Below are 20,501 nucleotides of genomic sequence, written 5' to 3'. Positions count from 1 at the left end.
ACAGTTGACAGACACAGCCCTAATAACCAGCAGAATTATAACCGCAGTGCTGGAGTATATTGGCCTAAGTCAGGATTTTAAATGCACATTTCCAACCATTCAGCACATTGCGCCACCAATATTCCCAGGTGTATTCACCTACATGTAGAATGGAGACCATGGATCACTAAAGCACTGATACATTGTTTAAGCCAATTTATATTGTACAGACTTTGCATATAGTAAGTAAGGGTATAGCCACATGTGCATATTTTCTGCATCTGCTATAGATTTTCTGCTGGCAAGTTAGTGAAAAAGATCTGCAGCATAATACGCACATGTGAACGTACCAATAACTACTAGTAGGAAGTTCATTATATTTGACAGAAGCAGCACAGACCTTGGATCATGCGTTCCTGGAAAGGTTTTTTTATTTTTATTTTTTAATTATTAAATAGCAACAATTTACGTTTCAGGCAAACAGATTTATTTAGAAAAATAGACATTTCCCGCTCTGTACAGATCCCTCTAATACAAAAAAAATGAGGACAAGACATGAGGGAGACCAGTTGTGGGCATCACACAGGTTCACAGCTCTTGTAAGAGACCCGGGACCCTATTGACAGGGAACGATAAGGGGGAAATGGTCTGCTCGCTGCAAGCAGAGAAAGAGTTAATAGGGAGGCGGCCGATGTGCGTGTGAGACCGTTCAGGTGTAGACTGAGCATCGACATCACTCAGTGTCAAGTTTTTTGTATTTTTGTACAACTATTGCCCCTTCCATAAACTAGGGCAGTGATGGACAAGCTATGGCAGAACTACAACCCTCAGCTGCATGGTGGGTGTGGTAGGCCACAGATTGCCAGTTACCGCTGTAGTGCATATAACACCTTGCTGGTGTCCCCTTCCCCCCTGGTGATGGGCTTTGCCATCAGTGTCCAGTAATATACCCCCCTCCTATAGTGAACCATGGAGCCAGGACAACATCAAGGACGGTATCCAGTACCTAGTTGTTCTGTGCTTTCTCAAGTAACCTTGAATACTGTAATCCTTGTAGAGAAGACATAGAAGCAGTCACAGGAAAGGCACATTGTTAGCACCGCGTCTTGCCGTATCCATCTTGTAGGTTCCTATCATGTGAACAATACCCCAATGCACAAATAGATTCTTGGACGCTAATGCAAGGGGCAAAAAAGGTGCAGACTGACCATGGAGATTCTTCAAGCGCAGTTCTCAATGTTGGCCAGAAAACGTTCAGCCCACCAGTCCTCAAGGTCAATAGGAACAAAATCTGTAGAAGGGGGGAAGGAAGAGGTTAAAAAAAGTGATTGCTGTATGCAAAATACATGAAATCCCCTAAACTAGTGGGCTACAGTCAGGGCCGGTTCTGCCTATAGACAAAAAAGGAAACCGCCGTGAGCACCCTCTAAATAGGGGGGGGGGCGCGCCGCTCGGCCTGCAAAAAATTAGACAACCAGCATCCAAGCCACTCAGCCAGCAGCATGTGGAGGAGGTTTGTTGCAGTGTGTCACCCCAATAGTAAGGTGGGGAGTGTCAAATGGCGGGTCAGTGGGTGGAGTCAAAATTAGGTTTCGTCTAGAGCAAAGTTTCCCAACCGGGGTGCCTCCAGCTGTTGCAAAGCTACAACAACTTTCAGCATGCCTACATAGTTTTGCAACAGCTGGAGGCACGCTGGTATGGAAACACTGGCCTAGGGTGACAAAAATCCTTGCAGCACCCTGTCTACAGTAGTGGCCCTCTGGCTGAGACTGGACCCCAGGGCTGGAGTTGTATTTTTTTGCCACAGGTTGGGGAGTATTGCACATTGCAATAAGCTGCTCCCCCCTCCCCCACTAGGGGGAGCTTATTGCAAGGTGCAATACTCCCCAACCTGTGGCAAAAAAAATACAACTCCATCTAATAGCCACAGCCCCCTTTGTCATGCCATCTATAGTAGTGTATGGTATAACACCCCCCAGTGCTGTGTGAGTCTGTTTAGTCCTGTGCTTTACTAGCACTGTTCTAGCAGTAAGTGCTGTGATTGGCCAGAGAAGTAGGTGAAAGGAAAACCATGTATATGCACTACTGGCAAACAGACAGCCAATCTCCAGTTCTGCCCCCTAAATTGCAGAGAATGAGAAATAGCTGTACACCATGGAAGGGACCCTCTAGAGCTCAATAACAGTGAGAACCCAAAAAAGGTCCTTGTCACCACTCTGAAGGGTTAATCCAAGAAAACCACACAGGTTTATAAAACATCTATTGAATGCCCAGGTGATCAAAGCAATTTTTTTTTTTTTTTACCTTTGTTAGCATCCATCATACTGTTGCAAAAAAAAAAAATAAAAATAAAAATAAAGGATACCTGACATATGTGAAGTGTGAACCTGGCCTTACATATCTATCCAGTCCTTTAAGGGGTACTCCACTGCCCCAGCGTTCGGAACATTTAGTGCGGGCTGCGAGGGTTGTGACAACACGGCCATGCCCCTCATGAGGGGCGTGGCCGTGTCGTCACGACCCCCGCAGTCCGCACCCAGCGTTCAGAAATAAATGTTCTGAACGCTATGGCAGTGGAGTACCCCCTTAAAATAAAAATACCATGCTCCATCATCACGGACTTTGGACAGGGCGGTAGGATCTAGTTTACTATTACTGAACGCTCAGAACACCTCTTCATAGGGAATCTTTATAGGACGGTTTAATCATCAAGAAGTGTTCCATGTTAACAAACAAAACAAGTGTGTGAGGTGTAAGAGCAGGTGCTGGAAAATGCAACGTTATTACAGACCTTCATTCTGGTAGATTATATCCAGGAAACCATCGCCTGTAATTTACTATTGCAAAAAAGGTGCTGGAATTATGGCACAAGTTGCACCAAAAGATATATCTGCCTACATGCCTGGTGCCACACCTGGGTTTTTGCATCTTGATTAAAGGGGTACTCCGGTGAAAACCTTTTTTCTTTTAAAATCAACTGGTGGAAAAAAGTTAAACATATTTGTAAGTTACTTCTATTAAAAAAATCTTAATCCTTCCTGTACTTATTAGCTGCTTAATACTACAGAGGAAATTCTTTTCTTTTTGGAACACGTCATGGCCCGTCCCCTTAATGCAAGTCTATGGCAGGGGGCGTGACAACCGCCACGCCCCCTCCCATAGACTTGTATTGACAGGGGCGGGCCGTGACATCACGAGGGGCGGAGCCGTGACGTAACGATGCTCCGGCCCCTGTATTGCCCATCATTACGTGCAGAGCGATCTTGCTCTGCGCAGTAATGATAGCGCAGTGCTGCAGCAGCGATCACCGGGGTCCCCAGCAGCGGGACCGCGGCGATCTGACATTTTATCCCCTATCCAAAGGATGTCTAGGGGCGGAGTACCCCTTTAATTTTTGTAAAACTGAGGCAATTGGGCAGGGGGGGGGGAAGAGATTTATCAAAACCTGTGCAGAGGAAGAGTGGTGCAGTTGCCCATAGCAACCAGAGCGCTACTTTCATTTTGCACAGTTCTCTTTAATAATGAAAGCAGCGATTGGTTGCTATGGGCAACTGCACCACTCTTCCTCTGCACTGGTTTTGATAAACTTCCCCCCAATGTTTCCAGTTGAAGACCCCTCACTACCATATTACTTCTCTACGTAACCTCTGAGCTATATAGAGCTGCAATATGGCGCCCATTGAGGTGTAAGGTCCTGGACCTTCCTGAAGAAATCCAATGGCTTCTAACCAAAACAACCAGATTTACATAGAACTCATTTTCAGTCACAAAAAAAGAAAACAAAACCTGCTGCATGTGAATGTGCATTAATGGTGAGTGGGAAGCTCTCGTTCCTATGGGTTTTCCTGCCCAGATCCTATAAAAGCACAGTCTAAGGTTATATAGCGAGGACCCCGGGGTAATCCCTAAAACAATGGCCGTGCTCTATATCCGGACTTGGCAACATCTTATGATTTAACAGTAAGGACGTTAAGAATTTTAATGTACACTTCTGGGCTCGGCGCAGCCATCTTTTCTATGGTAGTCATGGTTACCAAGAGCAGAGAACAATAGCAATGACAGAAGTATGGGGGACAGGATCTGGAGGACTGAGCCCCTTTTCCAGATTAGGCGGCGACTTACAGGACGGGTCTACGTCATACGACTAATCGGTTTACACGGCTTATAGAGAATACATTCACTTTCTTCCGATTTAGACGGCTTGAAGGAAATCCGTGCGGGCTGATAGATCAAAGCCGGGGCTAACAGGTTAATGCCTGGCACTGCGGTCTAGAGATGAGCGAACTTACAGTAAATTCGATTCGTCACGAACTTCTCGGCTCGGCAGTTGATGACTTTTCCTGCATAAATTAGTTCAGCTTTCAGGTGGGCTGGAAAAGGTGGATACAGTCCTAGGAAAGACTCTCCTAGGACTGTATCCACCTTTTCCAGCCCACCGGAGCAACGGAAAGCTGAACTAATTTATGCAGGAAAAGTCATCAAATGCCGAGCCGAGAAGTTCGTGACGAATCGAATTTACTGTAAGTTCGCTCATCTCTACTCTGAGTATTTATCCTGCTCAAGCCTCAGAATGTGCAGCTACACCTATGTTAGAAGCAGTGCTTCCCAACCAGGGTGCCTCCAGCTGTTGCAAAACTACAACTCCTCAGAATGTGCAGCTACACCTATGTTAGAAGCAGTGTGTCCCAACCAGGGTGCCTCCAGCTGTTGCAAAACTACAACTCCCAGCATGCCCAGACAGCCAAAGGCTGTCTGGGCATGCTGGGAGTTGTAGTTTTGCAACAGCTGGAGGCACCCTGGTTGGGAAACACTGCTAGCGAAATGGCCCAAACTAGTCAACTGCACCCGCTGCCAGTACACCACGATATGCTGCTGCATCTTTTTTTTTTTTTTTTTTTTACATGATACCAAAATATACCTTTGACACACCAAGTCAGCGCAGTGTGAACTCAGCTTTGGCTTATTGCGGTTTAAAAAAAGTTATATTGACAGGATAGCGGAAACTTGCTGGTCAGTGAGGGTCAGGCCCCAACTTTTGGACCTCCACCTATTTAGGAGAACAAAAAAGGTCCCTTAGGTAAATGGACCTGTTCTGATCTGTGGAGATCCAACCAGTAGAACCACCAACAACCAGCTACTTGTCTATCCAGTGGATGGGCAACAATTTTTTAATCTTGGGATAACCCACCCAGAGTAAAAAGGGGTACTCTAGTACTATGAAAGGTATCCTTTTTTTTTGCAGGATGGGGGGGGGGGGGGGGAATAAATGTCTGTGTGCGGGGAGTTTGACTGCTGGGACCCCACATAAAGAACGCCTTAACTAATGCACACTATTTTGGAAAGACCACCACAAAAACTGCATCATGGAGGATGAGTGTTTTAGCCCCAAAAAAAAATAAAAATAAAAAACCACTATCTTAGAAGGGGTGCTCAGTTTTATTTTATTTTATTTATTTTTTTAAATTTAATCTAATTTAATTTAATTTTTTTTTTTTAAATCAACTGCTGCCAGAAAGTTAAAACAGATTTGAAAATGACTATTTAAAAATCTTAATCCTTCCAGTACTTATTAGCTACTGAATATTATAGGAAATTATTTTCTTTTTGGAATACAGTGTCACGAGCACAGTGCTCTCTGATGACATCTCTGTCCATTTTAGGAACTGTCCAGAGCAGCATGTTTGCTATGGGGATTTTCTTCTACTTTGGACAGTTTTTAAAATGGACAGAGGTGTCAGTAGAGAGCACTGTGCTCGTGATTCAGCAGAGAGCTCTGTGTTCCAAAAAAGAAAATAATTTCCCCTGTAGTATTCAGCAGCTAATAAGTACTGGAAGGATTAAGATTTTTTTTTAATAGAAGTAATTTAGAAATTGGTTTAACTTTCTGGCACCAGTTGATTTAAAAAAATAAAATAAAAAAAAGTTTTCCACCAGACATCTGCAGCGTGATTAACACTTATCCCCTATCCACAGGATAGGGGAAAAGTGTTTGATCGCGGGGGGTCCGACCGCTGGGACCCCCTGTGATCTCCTGGACGGGGCCGTGGCTGTCCAGTGCAGGGGGCGTGCCGGCCGCAGCATGACGTTGCGGCCGGCACGCCTCCTCCATACATCTCTATGGGAGAGATGGGGAGGCAGCGTTCGTGCCTCCCCCAATAGAACTGTATTGGGACGGGGAGGAGACGGGACGTCACCGTCGACCTCTAGGTTGAGGCTACGCGCCTTAGCGGTCACCATGAGCGCTAATGGCGGCGCGCCGTTAGGGAGATCGCGGGGGGGGTCCTAGCGGTCGGACCCCCCGCGATCAAACACTTATCCCCTATCTTGTAGATAGGGGATAAGTGTATATTGCGCTGCAGTTGTCCTTTAAGGCTCTCAACCCCCATCCCCCCCCCCCCCCCTTTCAGGAGGGGGTCAGGCATATATACACATACAAGGTTAGACTACCTACATAGTTACATGCATAGATACCTGGCTACATACCTAGCTTCGTGGCTACCTAGCAGCCAAAGTTTTTACCTAGTGTGTGTGGGGAGGGGGGGCTTCCTAATGAGGGAACTAACTACTGTGAGACATACTTACCTATTAGGGGAACTACCTGCCTATTGTTAAAGATATGTCTGCTTAAAGGAGAAGTCTCACTCATATCAGACAGTTTACCCCCCATCCAACCTACCCACTTATACTGGGCATAGCACTGTCAAGGGGCACTAGGTAGGTCTCTGCTTGTGACCAGTGCGTCTCCAGCCATCAGACACTTTTACACCTATGCTGGGATCAATGTTTCCCAACCAGTGTGCCTCCAGCTGTTGCAAAACTACAACTCCCAGGAATGCTGGGAGTTGTAGTTTTGCAACAGCTGGAGGCACAATGGTTAGGAAACACTGATCCTAGGTGATAGGTGGTGTTGGGAAATAACTATAAGTACGTAGCTACAATACATTAAAGGAGAGAATTTATTATGGGTTCTTACTCTTAAGAGATGGATTTGGTGTGTGATCCTGGAACTGCTGAGGTCTAGACCCATTGAGTTCTGGCTTCTCCAGCTGATGCTGCACCTCTTGCCAGGCTGATGGAGACATGTAAGAGAGAACAAACAATCTGTAAGTGAAGCATAGTACCTGTACAAGCGCTCACAGCCTTTAGGCCCTAGACCAGTGGTTCTTAACCTTGTTGGAGGTTCTGAACCCCACCAGTTTCATATGCGCATTCACCGAACCCCTCTTAATTGGAAAAATAAAATAGGATTTTTTTCAAATTCAAAAACATAGGAGGTATATATTTATACATAAGTGCACAAAATGAACAAAACCATTAAGACACATTAGGCGCAGGCAGTGTTCCCCCACAGACATACAGCCTCCAGCCATATACAGTGTATGGCTGGAGGCTGTATGCCTGTGTACTGCCCACTTCAGTGCTCCTTCGAAGATGACGTGCCGCTGGTCACTTACCAAGCTGGCCAGTGAGAGTCTTCCTTCTTCTCGACACTCCGGTCCTCGGCGTCTTCGTTTCTATGGGCGCACGCACGGGACGTCAGCCCGGTGGCCCCTGAGTTTTTAAACTTAATGCGGGGCCGCAGGGAGTTAGTAGTGATGGGGGGGGGGGGGGGGCTAATTGCCCCGTCGCTACAGGACAGGCTAACACTGGCTCTGCTCGGGGCCCCGGGCCGAACCCGTGAGACTGACTCCCCAAATCCCTGGGGTTCGATCGAACCCAGGTTAAAAACCACTGCCCTAGTTACTTGGAGAGTAAAACAACTCAAAATGTGTGACCTCCAGGTTACTTGCACCCGTGGCGGCCCTATAATCTTATTGTACCACAGACCTTTCTGGTAAAGCAGGAGTGACAGATATTAGGGGCTAGCAAATTCCTAAGTCAAAAAAAAACAAAAACTTGAAAAGCAGGATTTTTTTTTTTTATTAAACGCCATTGCCCGCAGCCACAGCCTCACTTACACAACAATGAGGTCATAGAGAAAAAAAATTAAATAGGGAGTGCCTGTTCAGTGGCCACAAACACGAGACAAGGGATCACCCCTATTGTCACATGTATTAGGGCCGGCCCACACCTGAGGTGGGAGACAAGATACAACAGGATGGAATTGCTTCTGTGATCCTTAGGTTCCCTTTAACATCAGTGGAGTTAAAATTTACTTTTTATTTCTCAGCCAAGTGTCAAGGAGGTGGGACAAACCTGCTTTAGTGCCACGGCCTCACTCACTGCTTCACTCATCCTCAACTCCACACTCCCTCCCCTCCTCGACTGATGTTCAAGTCAAAGAGGGGCAGGGATGGAAGGGAAACTATGGAGGCGGTCCCACCTCCGTTAAACTTGGCTGAGGAAAGATAAAAAAAATTATATACATTTAAAAAATTTTTTTTTTTTTTTTTTTTTTTTTATATTTTTATTTGCTTTTATACCCTATGAGCTATCCAACAGTGTCTGCGACTACCCTTAGGCTGGGTTCATACTATGGAATTTCCGACTGGAATTCCGCTTAGAGATTTCAGTCGGAAATTCTGGTGCAGCAGAATCCCATTGCTAGTAATAGGATTCCACTGCACACTATGGAATTTCAGCAGCCAACGTTCCGCCGCTGAAATTCCACCACCAAAAAGGATCAACTTGTTCATTTTTTAGGTGAAATCTGCTCCACAGTCCTAGTCCAAAATGGTCCTAGTGCCGACTGATTCTATCAGCACTGGCTGCACTCGGACTCTCCGGCTGGATTTTGTCAGGCTGGAAATTTGGAAGAGTGAAACTGGCGTTAATGGCAGAACTATCTATACAGCCAATCCAGCACATTAAAATGGAGGGTGACATATTTTTAATGACAGTTAGGACTAGAGATGAGTGAACTTACAGTAAATTCGATTCGTCACGAACTTCTCGGCTCGGCGGTTGCTGACTTTTCCTGCATAAATTAGTTCAGCTTTCCGGTGGGCTGGAAAAGGTGGATAGAGTCCTAGGAAAGAGTCTCCTAGGACTGTATCCACCTTTTCCAGCCCACCGGAGCACCGGAAAGCTGAACTAATTTATGCAGGAAAAGTCATCAACTGCCGAGCCGAGAAGTTCATGACGAATCGAATTTACTGTAAGTTCGCTCATCTCTAGTTAGGACATAAAAATCTGTTCAGGAGAAAAGTTTCTGAAAGAACCAATCAGATCGCTTTTTTTCCCCCCATTTTTGGAAAAATACGAAATTACTCACAATATCAGAGTAGTGATCTCTGGCTGTTGCAAAACTACAACTCCCAGCATGCCCGGACAGCCTTCGGCTGTCCGGGCATGCTGGGAGTTGTAGTTTAGCACAGTGTCATAGGGGGGAGATTTATCAAAACCCGTCCAGAGGAAAAGTGGCTGAGTTGCCCATAGCAACCAATCAGATCGCTGCTTTCATTTTTCAGAGGCCTTTTCAAAACTGAAAGAAGCGATCTGATTGGTTGCTTTGGGCAACTAGTCGACTTTTCCTCAGCCCAGGTCTTCGTGAATCTCCCTCTTACATTGAGATTTATTAAAATCTGTGCAGAAGCTAAGTTGACCAGTCGCCCATAGCAACCAATCAGATCGCTTCTTTCAGTTTTGAAAAGGCCTCTGAAAAATGAAAGCAGCGATCTGATTGGTTGCTATGGGCAACTCAGCAACTTTTCCTCTGGACGGGTTTTGAGGAATCTCCCCCACACTCCGTTCTTGTGATTAGTAGGGGTCTCAGTGGTCAGTCCCCCACTAATCAGCTTGTTACCCTTCTATCCTATAAGATATCCCTTTAACTCTAGTTCCATTGGTCATAACAGATTGAGGATTTCTGGGATTGTCTTCAGTCTGGGGCACCTTGGCCATGTAGTTTATACCGTCCATCAATTCTGGATTAACAACATTTAGCTGTATGAACAAAAAAAAAAAAAACTCTAAAGTCCTGATAAACATCTGCAGTGAATGGAGGTCAGTAGAGATGAGCGAACTTACAGTAAATTCGATTCGTCACGAACTTCTCGGCTCGGCAGTTGATGACTTTTCCTGCATAAATTAGTTCAGCTTTCAGGTGCTCCGGTGGGCTGGAAAAGGTGGATACAGTCCTAGGAAAGAGTCTCCTAGGACTGTATCCACCTTTTCCAGCCCACAGGAGCACCTGAAAGCTGAACTAATTTATGCAGGATAAGTCATCAACTGCCGAGCAGGGAAGTTCGTGACGAATCGAATTTACTGTAAATTCGCTCATCTCTAGAGGTCAGCATTCATCTGACTAGAAATATTCACTTTATTAACGACCTCTTATAATCCAGAAAAAGAGTCCATAAAAAGGAATATGGCAGTTACATGTGAATTACAGCATGACGGGAAAGAATCGAGACGTTCTAACACTTAGTCATCGCTGCACATTCTGAGGCTTGAGCAGGATAAATACTCCGAGTAGAGATGAGCGAACTTCCAGTAAATTCGATTTGTCACGAACTTCTCGGCTCGGCAGTTGATGACTTATCCTGCGTAAATTAGTTCAGCTTTCAGGTGCTCCGATGGGCTGGAAAAGGTGGATACAGTCCTAGGAGACTCTTTCCTAGGACTGTATCCACCTTTTCCAGCCCATCGGAGCACCTGAAGGCTGAACTAATTTACGCAGGATAAGACATCAACTGCCGAGCCGAGAAGTTTGTGACGAATCGAATTTACTGTAAGTTCGCTCATCTCTAACTCAGAGGAAGAAAAAGGGTATACATAGTTCCACCCACAATCACATGATCTCACAAAAAGTTAAAAACAAAAACCACAAAATATATGAAGGAGACCAATGATAGAGGTCACTTCAGGAGCTTTAGGCCATGCAGCTACTACGACAGACAGGTTTGAGCAGTGCAACATGGAGTTCATCCTAGAGGGTGGAGGTCCGCCACGTATACAACCTCTGTATTACAAGGTCACAGAAACAACCCCTATACAAGATGGTGAGAAATTAGTTCCTCCACGAGACCCTCATACACTGCAGTCAGCACACTCAGCCTTACCCTGATATACAAATCGGACGTTCTCCTCGTGTGCCGGTGTGTAGACTTCCTCATCCGATGTGGGGCTAAGGGAAGCGCTACGCTTGCCATTCACATGATTGAAAACGAGCTTTGGAGTAGACGAAGAACTGTAAGAGGGAAAAAATAAAAATCCATGTCAGTGTTTTCCAGGCCATGTCTTATATAATGAGAAAACACATTTTTTTCTCATGAAGGCGGGGCATGCGGAAATTAAAAAAATTATTGTAATTTTGCCACTTGGCACTGGTGAACTGAATGATAAATATGCCAATTTAGTTTAGGTTTCCCCACACATGACGGAGGATCACTGGGGAGGGTCCCAGAAGGAGGACACTTTGTGATCAGCTTATAATATGTATGTATGTATATATAATAGTATTTAGTCAGCCACCAATTGTACAAGTTCTCTCACTTAAAGGTGAGAGAGGCCTGTAATTTTCATCATAGGTATACCTCAACTATGAGAAAAAAAAAAAAATCCATAAAAATCACTGATTTTTAAAGAATTTATCTGCAAATTATGGTGGAATATAAGTATTTCGTCAATAACAAAAGTTCATCAACTTAACGTTTTCTGTAAGTCTTCACAAGGTTTTCACACACTGTTGCTGATATTTTGGCCCATTCCTCCATGCAGATCTCCTCTAGAGCAGTGATGTTTTGGGGTTGTCGCTTGGCAACACAGACTTTCAACTCCCTCCAAAAGGTTTTCTATGGGGTTGAGATCTGGAGACTGGCTAGGCCACTCCAGGACCTTGAAATGCTTCTTATGAAGCCACTTTGTTGCCCGGGCTTGGGATCATTGTAATGCTGAAAGACCTAGCCACGTTTCATCTTCAATGCCCTTGCTGATGAATGGAGGTTTTCACTCCTAAATCTCACAATACATGGGCCCATTCATTCTTTCCTTTACATGGATCACTAGTCATGGTCCCTTTGCAGAAAAACAGCCCCAAAGCGTGATGTTTCCACCCCCATGCTTCACAGTAGGTATGATGTTCTTTGGATGCAACTCAGCATTCTTTCTTCCTCAAACAGGATGAGCTGGATTTTTACCAAAAAGTTCTACTTTGGTTTCATCTGACCACATGACATTCTGCCAGTAGGTTACTGATGGTAGCCTTTGTTACTTTGGTCCCAGCTCTCTGCAGGTCATTCACTAGCCCCCCCCCCCCCCCCCCCCCCAGATCAATGGAGATTATCAGTGGTCTTGTATGTCTTACATTTTCTAATAATTGCTCCCACAGTTGATTTCCTCACACCAAGCTGCTTTCCTATTGCAGATGGTCTTCCCAACCGGGTGCAGGTCTACAATTTTGTTTCTGGTGTCCTTCGACAGCTCTTTGGTCTTGGCCATAGTGGGAGTTTGGAGTGTGACTGTTTGAGGTTGTGGACAGGTGTCTTTCAAAGTTCTTTCAAGTTCAAACAGGAGCCATTAATACAGGTAACGAGTGGAGGACAGAGGAGACTTATTTTCCACCATAATTTGCAAATAAATTTCTTTAAAAATCAGACAGTGATTTTATGGATTTTTCTCATTATGTCTCTCATACTTGAGGTATACCTATGTATAAGGAATCTGTGTCAAGTCCTTCTAAACTTGCCAACCCCTTTAATTATAATGATGGGAAATCCAGCTACCATCCTACAGTGCAACCTTTTTTCTACCAGGTTACCTCCTATACTGGGAGTTGTAATTTTGCAACAGCTGGAGACGCCCCTAGCTGGAAAACTGCTATTAAGAGAAGAGACCAAGCTCCTGGACCTGTGCCCCTGTATCACCTGTGTTCCTTCCCACGTAGCCCATTATCTCTACAGAAGGGAAATATACTTGACCGTTTCATAACTGGGAAGGTTATTGTAACAGGACCTGACGTGATTGTTCGCTCTGCGGAATTCTCAGGTCTTATCCAATATTCTACATAATAAAAATTAATCCAGAAGTGACTATGTAACGGTGCTGTGCATTTAGATCATTTTTTTCCCCCCTAAACAGTGTGCCTCCAGCTGTTGCATAACTACAAGGGTACATTCAGACGAGCGGATTTATCTGCGGATCCGCCGCTGAAGGACCCCTGTATGCTGCTTTTATATGTGCTTGCTCGGAGTGGCAATAAACCGCTACGTGCAGACACACTGAAGCCATGCGTGAGTCGCCGCGCATGCGCGGTGTACTCGCGCACATCGCGGCCTCTATGAGCTAGGCAGAGAGCTGCCGCTCCAAGCAAGCACAGGTAAAGGCAGCATACAGAGGTCCTTCAGCGGCGGATCCGCAGCGAAATACATGCTGTAAATCCACTCATCTGAACGTACCCCAATTGTAGTTTTGCAACAGCTGGAGGCACACTTAGCAAAACATTGCTTCAGACCTGGCCTAGACAACTCATTTGTTCAACTTTTAATCTTCTAGTACATCAATAAAAGAATCCAGCTTGTAGGAATTCTTGCCGATTCAGAATTTATTGTAAAGGCATAAAAACAGAAAAAAAAAATTTTTATATATGAATTATGAACACGTTTTTGCCTTAGATGATTTTTTTTTTACTACGCAGTGATTTTTATATATGCTTTTTTTTCAATTTTTTTTATTTAACGGGAACCCGAAACAAAACACACATTAATAGGTTTATTTATTCTTCTAAAAAAATAAATAAATTGTACAATAAAACGTATATTTTATCAATCATATTCGGAACATTGCATAGCAACACTATCACGTGTAGACAAAAGTCACACAGACGTCCAGGCGCTGGCAGTGTGTATTGATGCACTTAGCACGTGCTCTGCTACGCCAGAGGGGGTTAAGATCCACCCCTCCCCATGGTCTCATTTCACTGTACTTAGAGCCAACTAGAAGAAGGCAGCCATGTAGTCAGATGTCCATCTGCAATCTTCCAGCACCACAAGCAGAATACAGCGGTCATATACTGGTCCCATTCCCAAACTGTTGTGGGGCTCGGTCACTGTTCTAGCTTCAAAAAGGCATTACAAAGTATACAATAGTGCAGTCAAACACTACTAGACCAGAGGTAGTTGTGGTGGCCCAGTACAGGAGTTGTCCAGAGTCATAGGAGGCCTCAAGTCCAGTCTGCAGCCTCAAGCAGCTACATGTAAGCCACAGTCTCAGTATTGTCAGTCATCCGTCACAGTCACCATTTATCATGTCAGCGTGGCCTGCATTAAATTGACCATATCTACTACAAGTCCCAGCAAACCCTTAAAGTCTCTGAGTCACTGGTCACCTCTATGGGTCCTGGCTGAACTGTATAGACTTTTCCACCTGTCTACCCTCAGTAAAGCTACCGTTATCCATAACTTGGTGTCGGAGTCATTATTGCCGCCATGCCTAGCCCAGGACCCAGCAGTATACCTTCGGGTGGTACGAGGATAAACCACTGTGATAGCCTGGGGGAGTAGGGTATGGGGAGTGTAGCTGTGCGGTGACTAAAGGGTGCTTGTTAACCCTTGCTATTCGTGATGCCAGGGTGAGGGCTCCTCAGTAATGCTTGTCCTACCGCCACCCTTCCCAAGAGCGATAGGGAGATAGATAATAATGAAATGTCCACAACTGGAGAGTTTTCTCCAACAGTTGTAACTTTTACTGAAGATTTTATGCAAGCTTCATAACTGAAATGGTTGCTATACATGCAAGCTTTCTTTGGAGATTGACAAAGGTTGGGACTTTAGCAGTTTAGAGTCTTTAGGATAATTTGCGCTGTTCCACTGGATTTAGGGGAGTTAGTTGCGGTCCAGTAGTCACACTAGCTTCAGTGGGGGTAGTTTAGAACTCACAGTTTAAGTTCCGCTGAGGCCGGTAGGTTTTCAGGCCTAGCTTGTCTTTGCAAGTTGCACAGATCCGTCCTGCTAGTCCGGCATCCACGAGAGCAGCAACCCAAGAGAGCGATAATTGGCTACAGCTCCATTATATGGGCAGGTGCTGGACTAGTGCTAATTGGTCCAATACTTGTGTCAATCACCATCACAAAGGATTGTGGGTAACACGTGACCCAAGGACCTCCAACATACCATAGAGGATATTAACATGATCACATGACCGAAGGTCCTGCGACGCCAGACAAGGCAAGTACTATACATTATATCAAATATACATTATTCACTAAATATATACATATATTAACACTATAGAATTAGAGTAGAGGCGAGGCGACTAGGGGCTGTCCCACCTGGGGGACCCTACCTGAGCGTAGTTACTCTGACTTTGGGGACCACCACACTAGGTACGGTTTGCAATAGGGTACCGGGACACCAGACCACGCCCTGGCGTCACGAATACAAGGGGTTAATGCCATCTGCCCCTAGGGTAATTCCATCTGCCCTTTGCATCACACCCTCTACCACAGTCTAGTTGTGACTAAGCTTGGTCTGTTTCCTGAATCTGTAGACCAGTGTTTCCCCAAACAGTGTGCCTCCAGCTGTTGCAAAACTACATCTCCCAGCATGCCCGGACAGCCAACGTTTGTGGTGTCTAAAAGGGAGTAGTAGGGTCCCTCACGTGGGACAGCCCCTAGTCGCCTCTCCTCAAGTCTAATTCTCTAATGTTAATACATGTATATATTTAATAAATAATGTATATCTAATAAAATGTAAAGTACTTACCTTGTTTAGCGTCGCAGGACCTTCGGTTAATAACCTCTATGGTATGTTAGAGGACCTTTGGAGGTCCTTGGGTCACGTATTGACCACAAGTCATTGTAATGGTGATTGACATAAGTATGGACCAATTAACACTAGTCCAGCCCCTGCCCATATAAGGGAGCTGTAGCCAATTATCGCTCTCTTTGGTTACTGCTCTTGTGGATGCCGGACTAGCAGGACGGATCTGCACAACTTGCAAAGACAATGCTAGGCCAGAAAACCTACCGGCCTTAGCTGAACTAAAACCGTGAGTTCTAAACTACCCCCGCTAATGCTAGCGTGACTACTGGACCGCAAGTAAATCCCCTAAATCTAGTGGAATAGCGCCTAATACCTAAAGACTCTAAATTGCTAAAGTCCCAACCTTTGCCAATCTCCAAAGAAAGCAGTTGTATGCATAGAGACTGTTCAGTTTATGAAGCTTGCAGAAAATCTTCAGTAAAAGTTTGACCCTACGATGGCCACGACATATGATCAAAGCGACATACAAGGGCCTCTCAGAGGCCATCGCATGTCGATGTCAGCATCGACATACGATGCTTTTTTATGTCGGGGTCATCGCATTAAGTGCTATCTGGCAGCCCAAAATGCTTAAGCTGCTGCCGGATAGCAGCTTAATGTTCCCCGTGTGGTGCGGTAAGTATTACTTACCCCTCCACAATGCTCCGGGGTGCCCTCCAGGTCCAGCGCTGGTCTTCCGGTGTCTTCTCGGCCCTCTCCGATGACGTCAATACGCTGCTGTGCACGTCATCCAATATAAATGGCGTATGCAGCGGCGTAATGACGTCGCTACGCAGGCCCAGTAAGGCCTTGCGGAAGACAGCGGAGGACCGGAGAAGACAGCGGAGGACCGGAGAAGACCAGGAGAGCCCAGCGGAGGCCCGGGGTCACCATCTCGAGCGGCGGGGATTCGACAAACGATGGCTCGTTTGGAACGAATTACCATCGTATGTTGAGGGACCACTGTACCTATTTCAGAAAACTCTCCGGTTGTGGATTATTATTCTCTACCTCCCTATCGCTCTTGGGAAGAGTGGCGGTAGGACAAGCATTACTGAGGAGCCCCCACCCTGGTGTCACGAATAGCAAGGGTTAACAAGCACCCTTTAGTCACCGCAGAGCAACACTCCCCATAGCCTGAGGGATGTAGGGTATCACACTACTAGGAACTGGAGGACCAGAGCCTAGGTGGCACTAGGTGAAAAACATTTGTCCACTTTAGACGAAGGGCCTGCATCTAGGTTTTGTATTAGATGGGGGGTCTACATTAAATTGGGAGGCTTCATCTTGGATCTGTATTACATTAGGGGTCGGTGTCTGGATTCTGCATCACATTGGGGGGGGGGGGGTCTGTATAACACTCTAGGTCAGTGTTTCCCAACCAGGGTGCCTCCAGCTGTGGCCAAACTACAACTCCCAGCATGGCCGGACAGCCAGAGGTTGTCCGGGCATGCTGGGAGTTGTAGTTTGGCCACAGCTGGAGGCACCCTGGTTGGGAAACACTGCTTTAGGGTATGAATTACATTGGGGTTCTGATGCCATATTCCCAAAATGTGATGTGGGGGGTGGGTTTGAGGCAAATCGGCTGTACCGTAAAGTACCTAATCTGCTGCAGATTTTCTAATGCTAGATCAGTGATTAAATCTGCAGCAGATTAAGAAGGTACCCTTAAACTATGTTCGCACCACGCAATGTCCGCACGGAAAATCTCCCTGTGTACAGAGACTGTGGGCTCGTTCCGGCACAATAGGCGGACGCTAGGACTGCACAGTCTCATAGACGGCTATGCATTCCGAGCAGAGTCTGCAGAAAGAATGAACAGGTTAATTTCTTTCTGCGGACACACAATTCGGAATTTCCACGCCAGAAACATCTGGCACGGAAATTCTGCCGTGTGCACAGGGCAGCAGAATCACTTTGCATTCAACGGGACTGTGCTGTAGCGGAATTCCAATGGCTGACAGGGGGCAAAGTCACTCTGTGCCCAGAGCATGAGTAGTAAATACAGCCATGGTTCTATGTACAGCAGAGGGGCCGTCACTTTGTGGTGAAAAATAATGTACTAAAAACGGATCTCCCTGTGAAAAAACATACAGGAAATATTTGTCCTATACAAGCTCCGATCAGCATTAATGCAAAACAGAGATCCCCCTTTTAAATATCGGGATTGCCTTCTAGAACGGCATGTGACCCCTACAGGCAGCCAGCATTGTGAGCGGACACTGAAGAGTTAAGAAAATCCAAGCCTCCTGTCACTCCCACATGCTTAGCCACGCCCCTCCCTGCAAAACCATGTGACAATGACACCGTGCGCATGGTAACCTCTGCACAAGGTCACGCTGCGCCGGTGCCTTTCACCCCGACGTAAATGGAACCTGTGTGCCAACTCCAGCCCACTACAGGAAGGAGAGAGTTAACAAAATTCAAATAAAATAAAAAAAAAATAAAATCCTGTTAAGTAACAGACTGGTTCCATCAGACAGAATCCTAATTTCAATGCGTCATTAACTCTTTCCTTTCCAGAGTGTACACTTATAGGGAGTGGTAGTGGTAGTAGCGATGGTGGGGGGGGGGGGGGGAATAGTGTGTTTAGGGTTAGGGCTCACCCCTATATTGCGGTGTCCCAAAACCCACAGCTACTGACCTTGGAAGGGGGTCCCAGCCGTTGGACGAGGTGGGGATCACCAGCTGCTGCTTGCCTTTCAGTTCCTGCAGCTTGGTGTCGATCTGCTGCTTGGGACCTAGAAGGGAGACAATATAGGGTTAACACTTTACAGCGCAGTAGGTGCATGACGGCGTGACATTATATTACAGACTGTTACATGGGGCTGCACAAAACATAACACCTATCATCTTACGTCAACTACAGGGGAGAGGCTGGGGGGGGGGGGGGTCTATGGAGATAGTCTGCTGGTTCTGGGGTGGGGGGGGGGGTAACATGCTGCCCGAGAGCATAATAACTATATAATAGACACCCTATAATAGACACCCTATAATAGTAACCCTATAATAGACACATGCCGGGTGCCAGCTGGAAGGACTTACCTGTTCTCCTCTGGGTGGTGAGCTTGCTGGGTCCTCGGGTGATGGTGTACATGACGGGGAGGGGAGCACTTGTTGGGTGAGATGCCCCCTGGTACCTGTAGGATGAGCAGGCTGCCTGTGACTTTTGACTGCAGCAGCTGGCGCTTTAAGAAGGCATGTGCAGCAGGACACGCCTCCCCTCGTCTCCCTTAAAGGGACAGCGCTTGCTTATCTAACACCATTGTGTCATGCGAGCTGCTGCTTGTATACAGTTACTGTTTACACTGTATACATGGGCATCGTGGTTTACTTAACCCGGTAGTTGAATAAATCCTAAAATTTGCAGTCTTCATGACAAAAGTATTAACATTTATGTTACATTCTATATTAATGTTGTTGGTAATTTTAATAAAAACCTTGTTGGGGAGGGGGTTGCTATATTCGGAAAAAAAAATTATAAATGAAAAGGAATTTTTGGAATACGAAATTACTCACAATAACATAGTGTTGTGAACTCTGGCTGTTGCAAAACTACAACTCCCAGCATGCCCGGACAGCCGAAGGCTGTCCGGGCATGCTGGGAGTTGTAGTTTAGCACACAGTGTCATAGGGGGAGATTTAAAAATAAATAAATAAATAAAAAGGAATTTTGGGAATACGAAATTACAATATTATAGTGTAGTGACCTCTAGCTGTTGCAAAACTACAACTCCCAGCATGCCCGGATAGCCTTCGGCTGTCCGGGCATGCTGGGAGTTGTAGTTTAGCACAGTGTCATAGGGGGAGATTCATCAAAACCTGTCCAGAGGAAAAGTTGCTGAGTTGCCCATAGCAACCAATCAGATCGCTGCTTTCATTTCTTGAAAAGGCCTCTGGAAAATGAAAGCAGCGATCTGATTGGTTGCTATGGGCAACTGAGCAACTTTTCCTCTGGACAGGTTTTCATAAATCTCCCCCTATGACACTGTGCTAAACTACAACTCCCAGCATGCCCGGACAGCCGAAGGCTGTCCGGGCATGCTGGGAGTTGTAGTTTAGCACACAGTGTCATAGGGGGAGATTTAAAAATAAATAAAAAGGAATTTTGGGAATACAAAATTACAATATTATAGTGTAGTGACCTCTGGCTGTTGCAAAACTACAACTCCCAGCATGCCCGGACAGCCTTCGGCTGTCCGGGCATGCTGGGAGTTGTAGTTTAGCACCGTGTCATAGGGGGAGATTTATCAAAACCTGTCCAGAGGAAAAGTTGCTGAGTTGCCCATAGCAACCAATCAGATCGCTTCTTTCATTTTCCAGAGGCCTTTTCAAGAAATGAAAGCAGCGATCTGATTGGTTGCTATGGGCAACTCAGCAACTTTTCCTCTGGACAGGTTTTGATGAATTTCCCCCTATAGTGCGTAAAACCCTGAAGTCAGATACAAGACGCACAATCGGCGATTTGCCTGCGATTTAATATTAGTCCCACTCACTCCAAAAAAGAAATGTCGCAAGTGATTCGCCGCCATCAACCTGTGACCAAAAAATGAGACAGAGTTGAAAATTGTTGCGACTGTCCGGAAGGTCACATGGTCACGTTCGCGATCGACGCTTGCGATGCGACATTGCTTGGTGTCGTGACATCGAAGTCGCCGCGACTTTGTAATGCCACGCGGCTTTGTAATCCTCCTAGGACCTTAGATGACTTTGTTAAAATGGTCTCAAGGTCATGTGACCAGAAATCTGGTTTGGTGTCCGTTTGAGAAACTTCCAATCCTGCTCCTCCCGTTCCGGCGCGGTTGTCGCCGAGTATTGTTTAGGGTTGGCCACAGTTGTTGG

At 45.8% G+C, this 20,501-nt stretch overlaps 1 protein-coding gene across 1 annotated transcript; it reads right to left on the bottom strand.

Moving 5' to 3' along the window:
• Positions 1-368: 368 nt before the first annotated feature.
• Positions 369-19,043, bottom strand: MCRIP2 (MAPK regulated corepressor interacting protein 2). The gene is made up of 5 exons (XM_056535527.1): positions 18,705-19,043; positions 18,304-18,400; positions 10,983-11,110; positions 6,953-7,048; positions 369-1,270 (listed from the first exon to the last, which is right to left on the bottom strand). Exons 1-5 carry the CDS (start codon positions 18,754-18,756, stop codon positions 1,200-1,202), a joined length of 444 nt encoding a protein of 147 aa, XP_056391502.1. The 5' UTR covers positions 18,757-19,043; the 3' UTR covers positions 369-1,199.
• Between the last annotated feature and the right edge of the window lie 1,458 nt (positions 19,044-20,501).

This window comes from Hyla sarda, chromosome 8 (assembly GCF_029499605.1).
Source record: "Hyla sarda isolate aHylSar1 chromosome 8, aHylSar1.hap1, whole genome shotgun sequence".
Taxonomy (NCBI): domain Eukaryota; kingdom Metazoa; phylum Chordata; class Amphibia; order Anura; family Hylidae; genus Hyla; species Hyla sarda.
This window is presented reverse-complemented; position numbering and strand designations above follow the sequence as displayed.

What these genes read in the sequence shown, in the direction of transcription:
- MCRIP2 (XM_056535527.1), bottom strand. Translation starts at nt 18,756, where the DNA reads ATGTACACCATCACCCGAGGACCCAGCAAGCTCACCACCCAGAGGAGA. An exon ending in GGCTGGGACCCCCTTCCAAG is followed by an intron (nt 11,111 to 18,303) that starts GTCAGTAGCTGT and finishes TCCCTCTTACAG; the next exon opens with TTCTTCGTCTACTCCAAAGC. An exon ending in CGTCCGATTTGTATATCAGG is followed by an intron (nt 7,049 to 10,982) that starts GTAAGGCTGAGT and finishes TGTCTCCATCAG; the next exon opens with CCTGGCAAGAGGTGCAGCAT.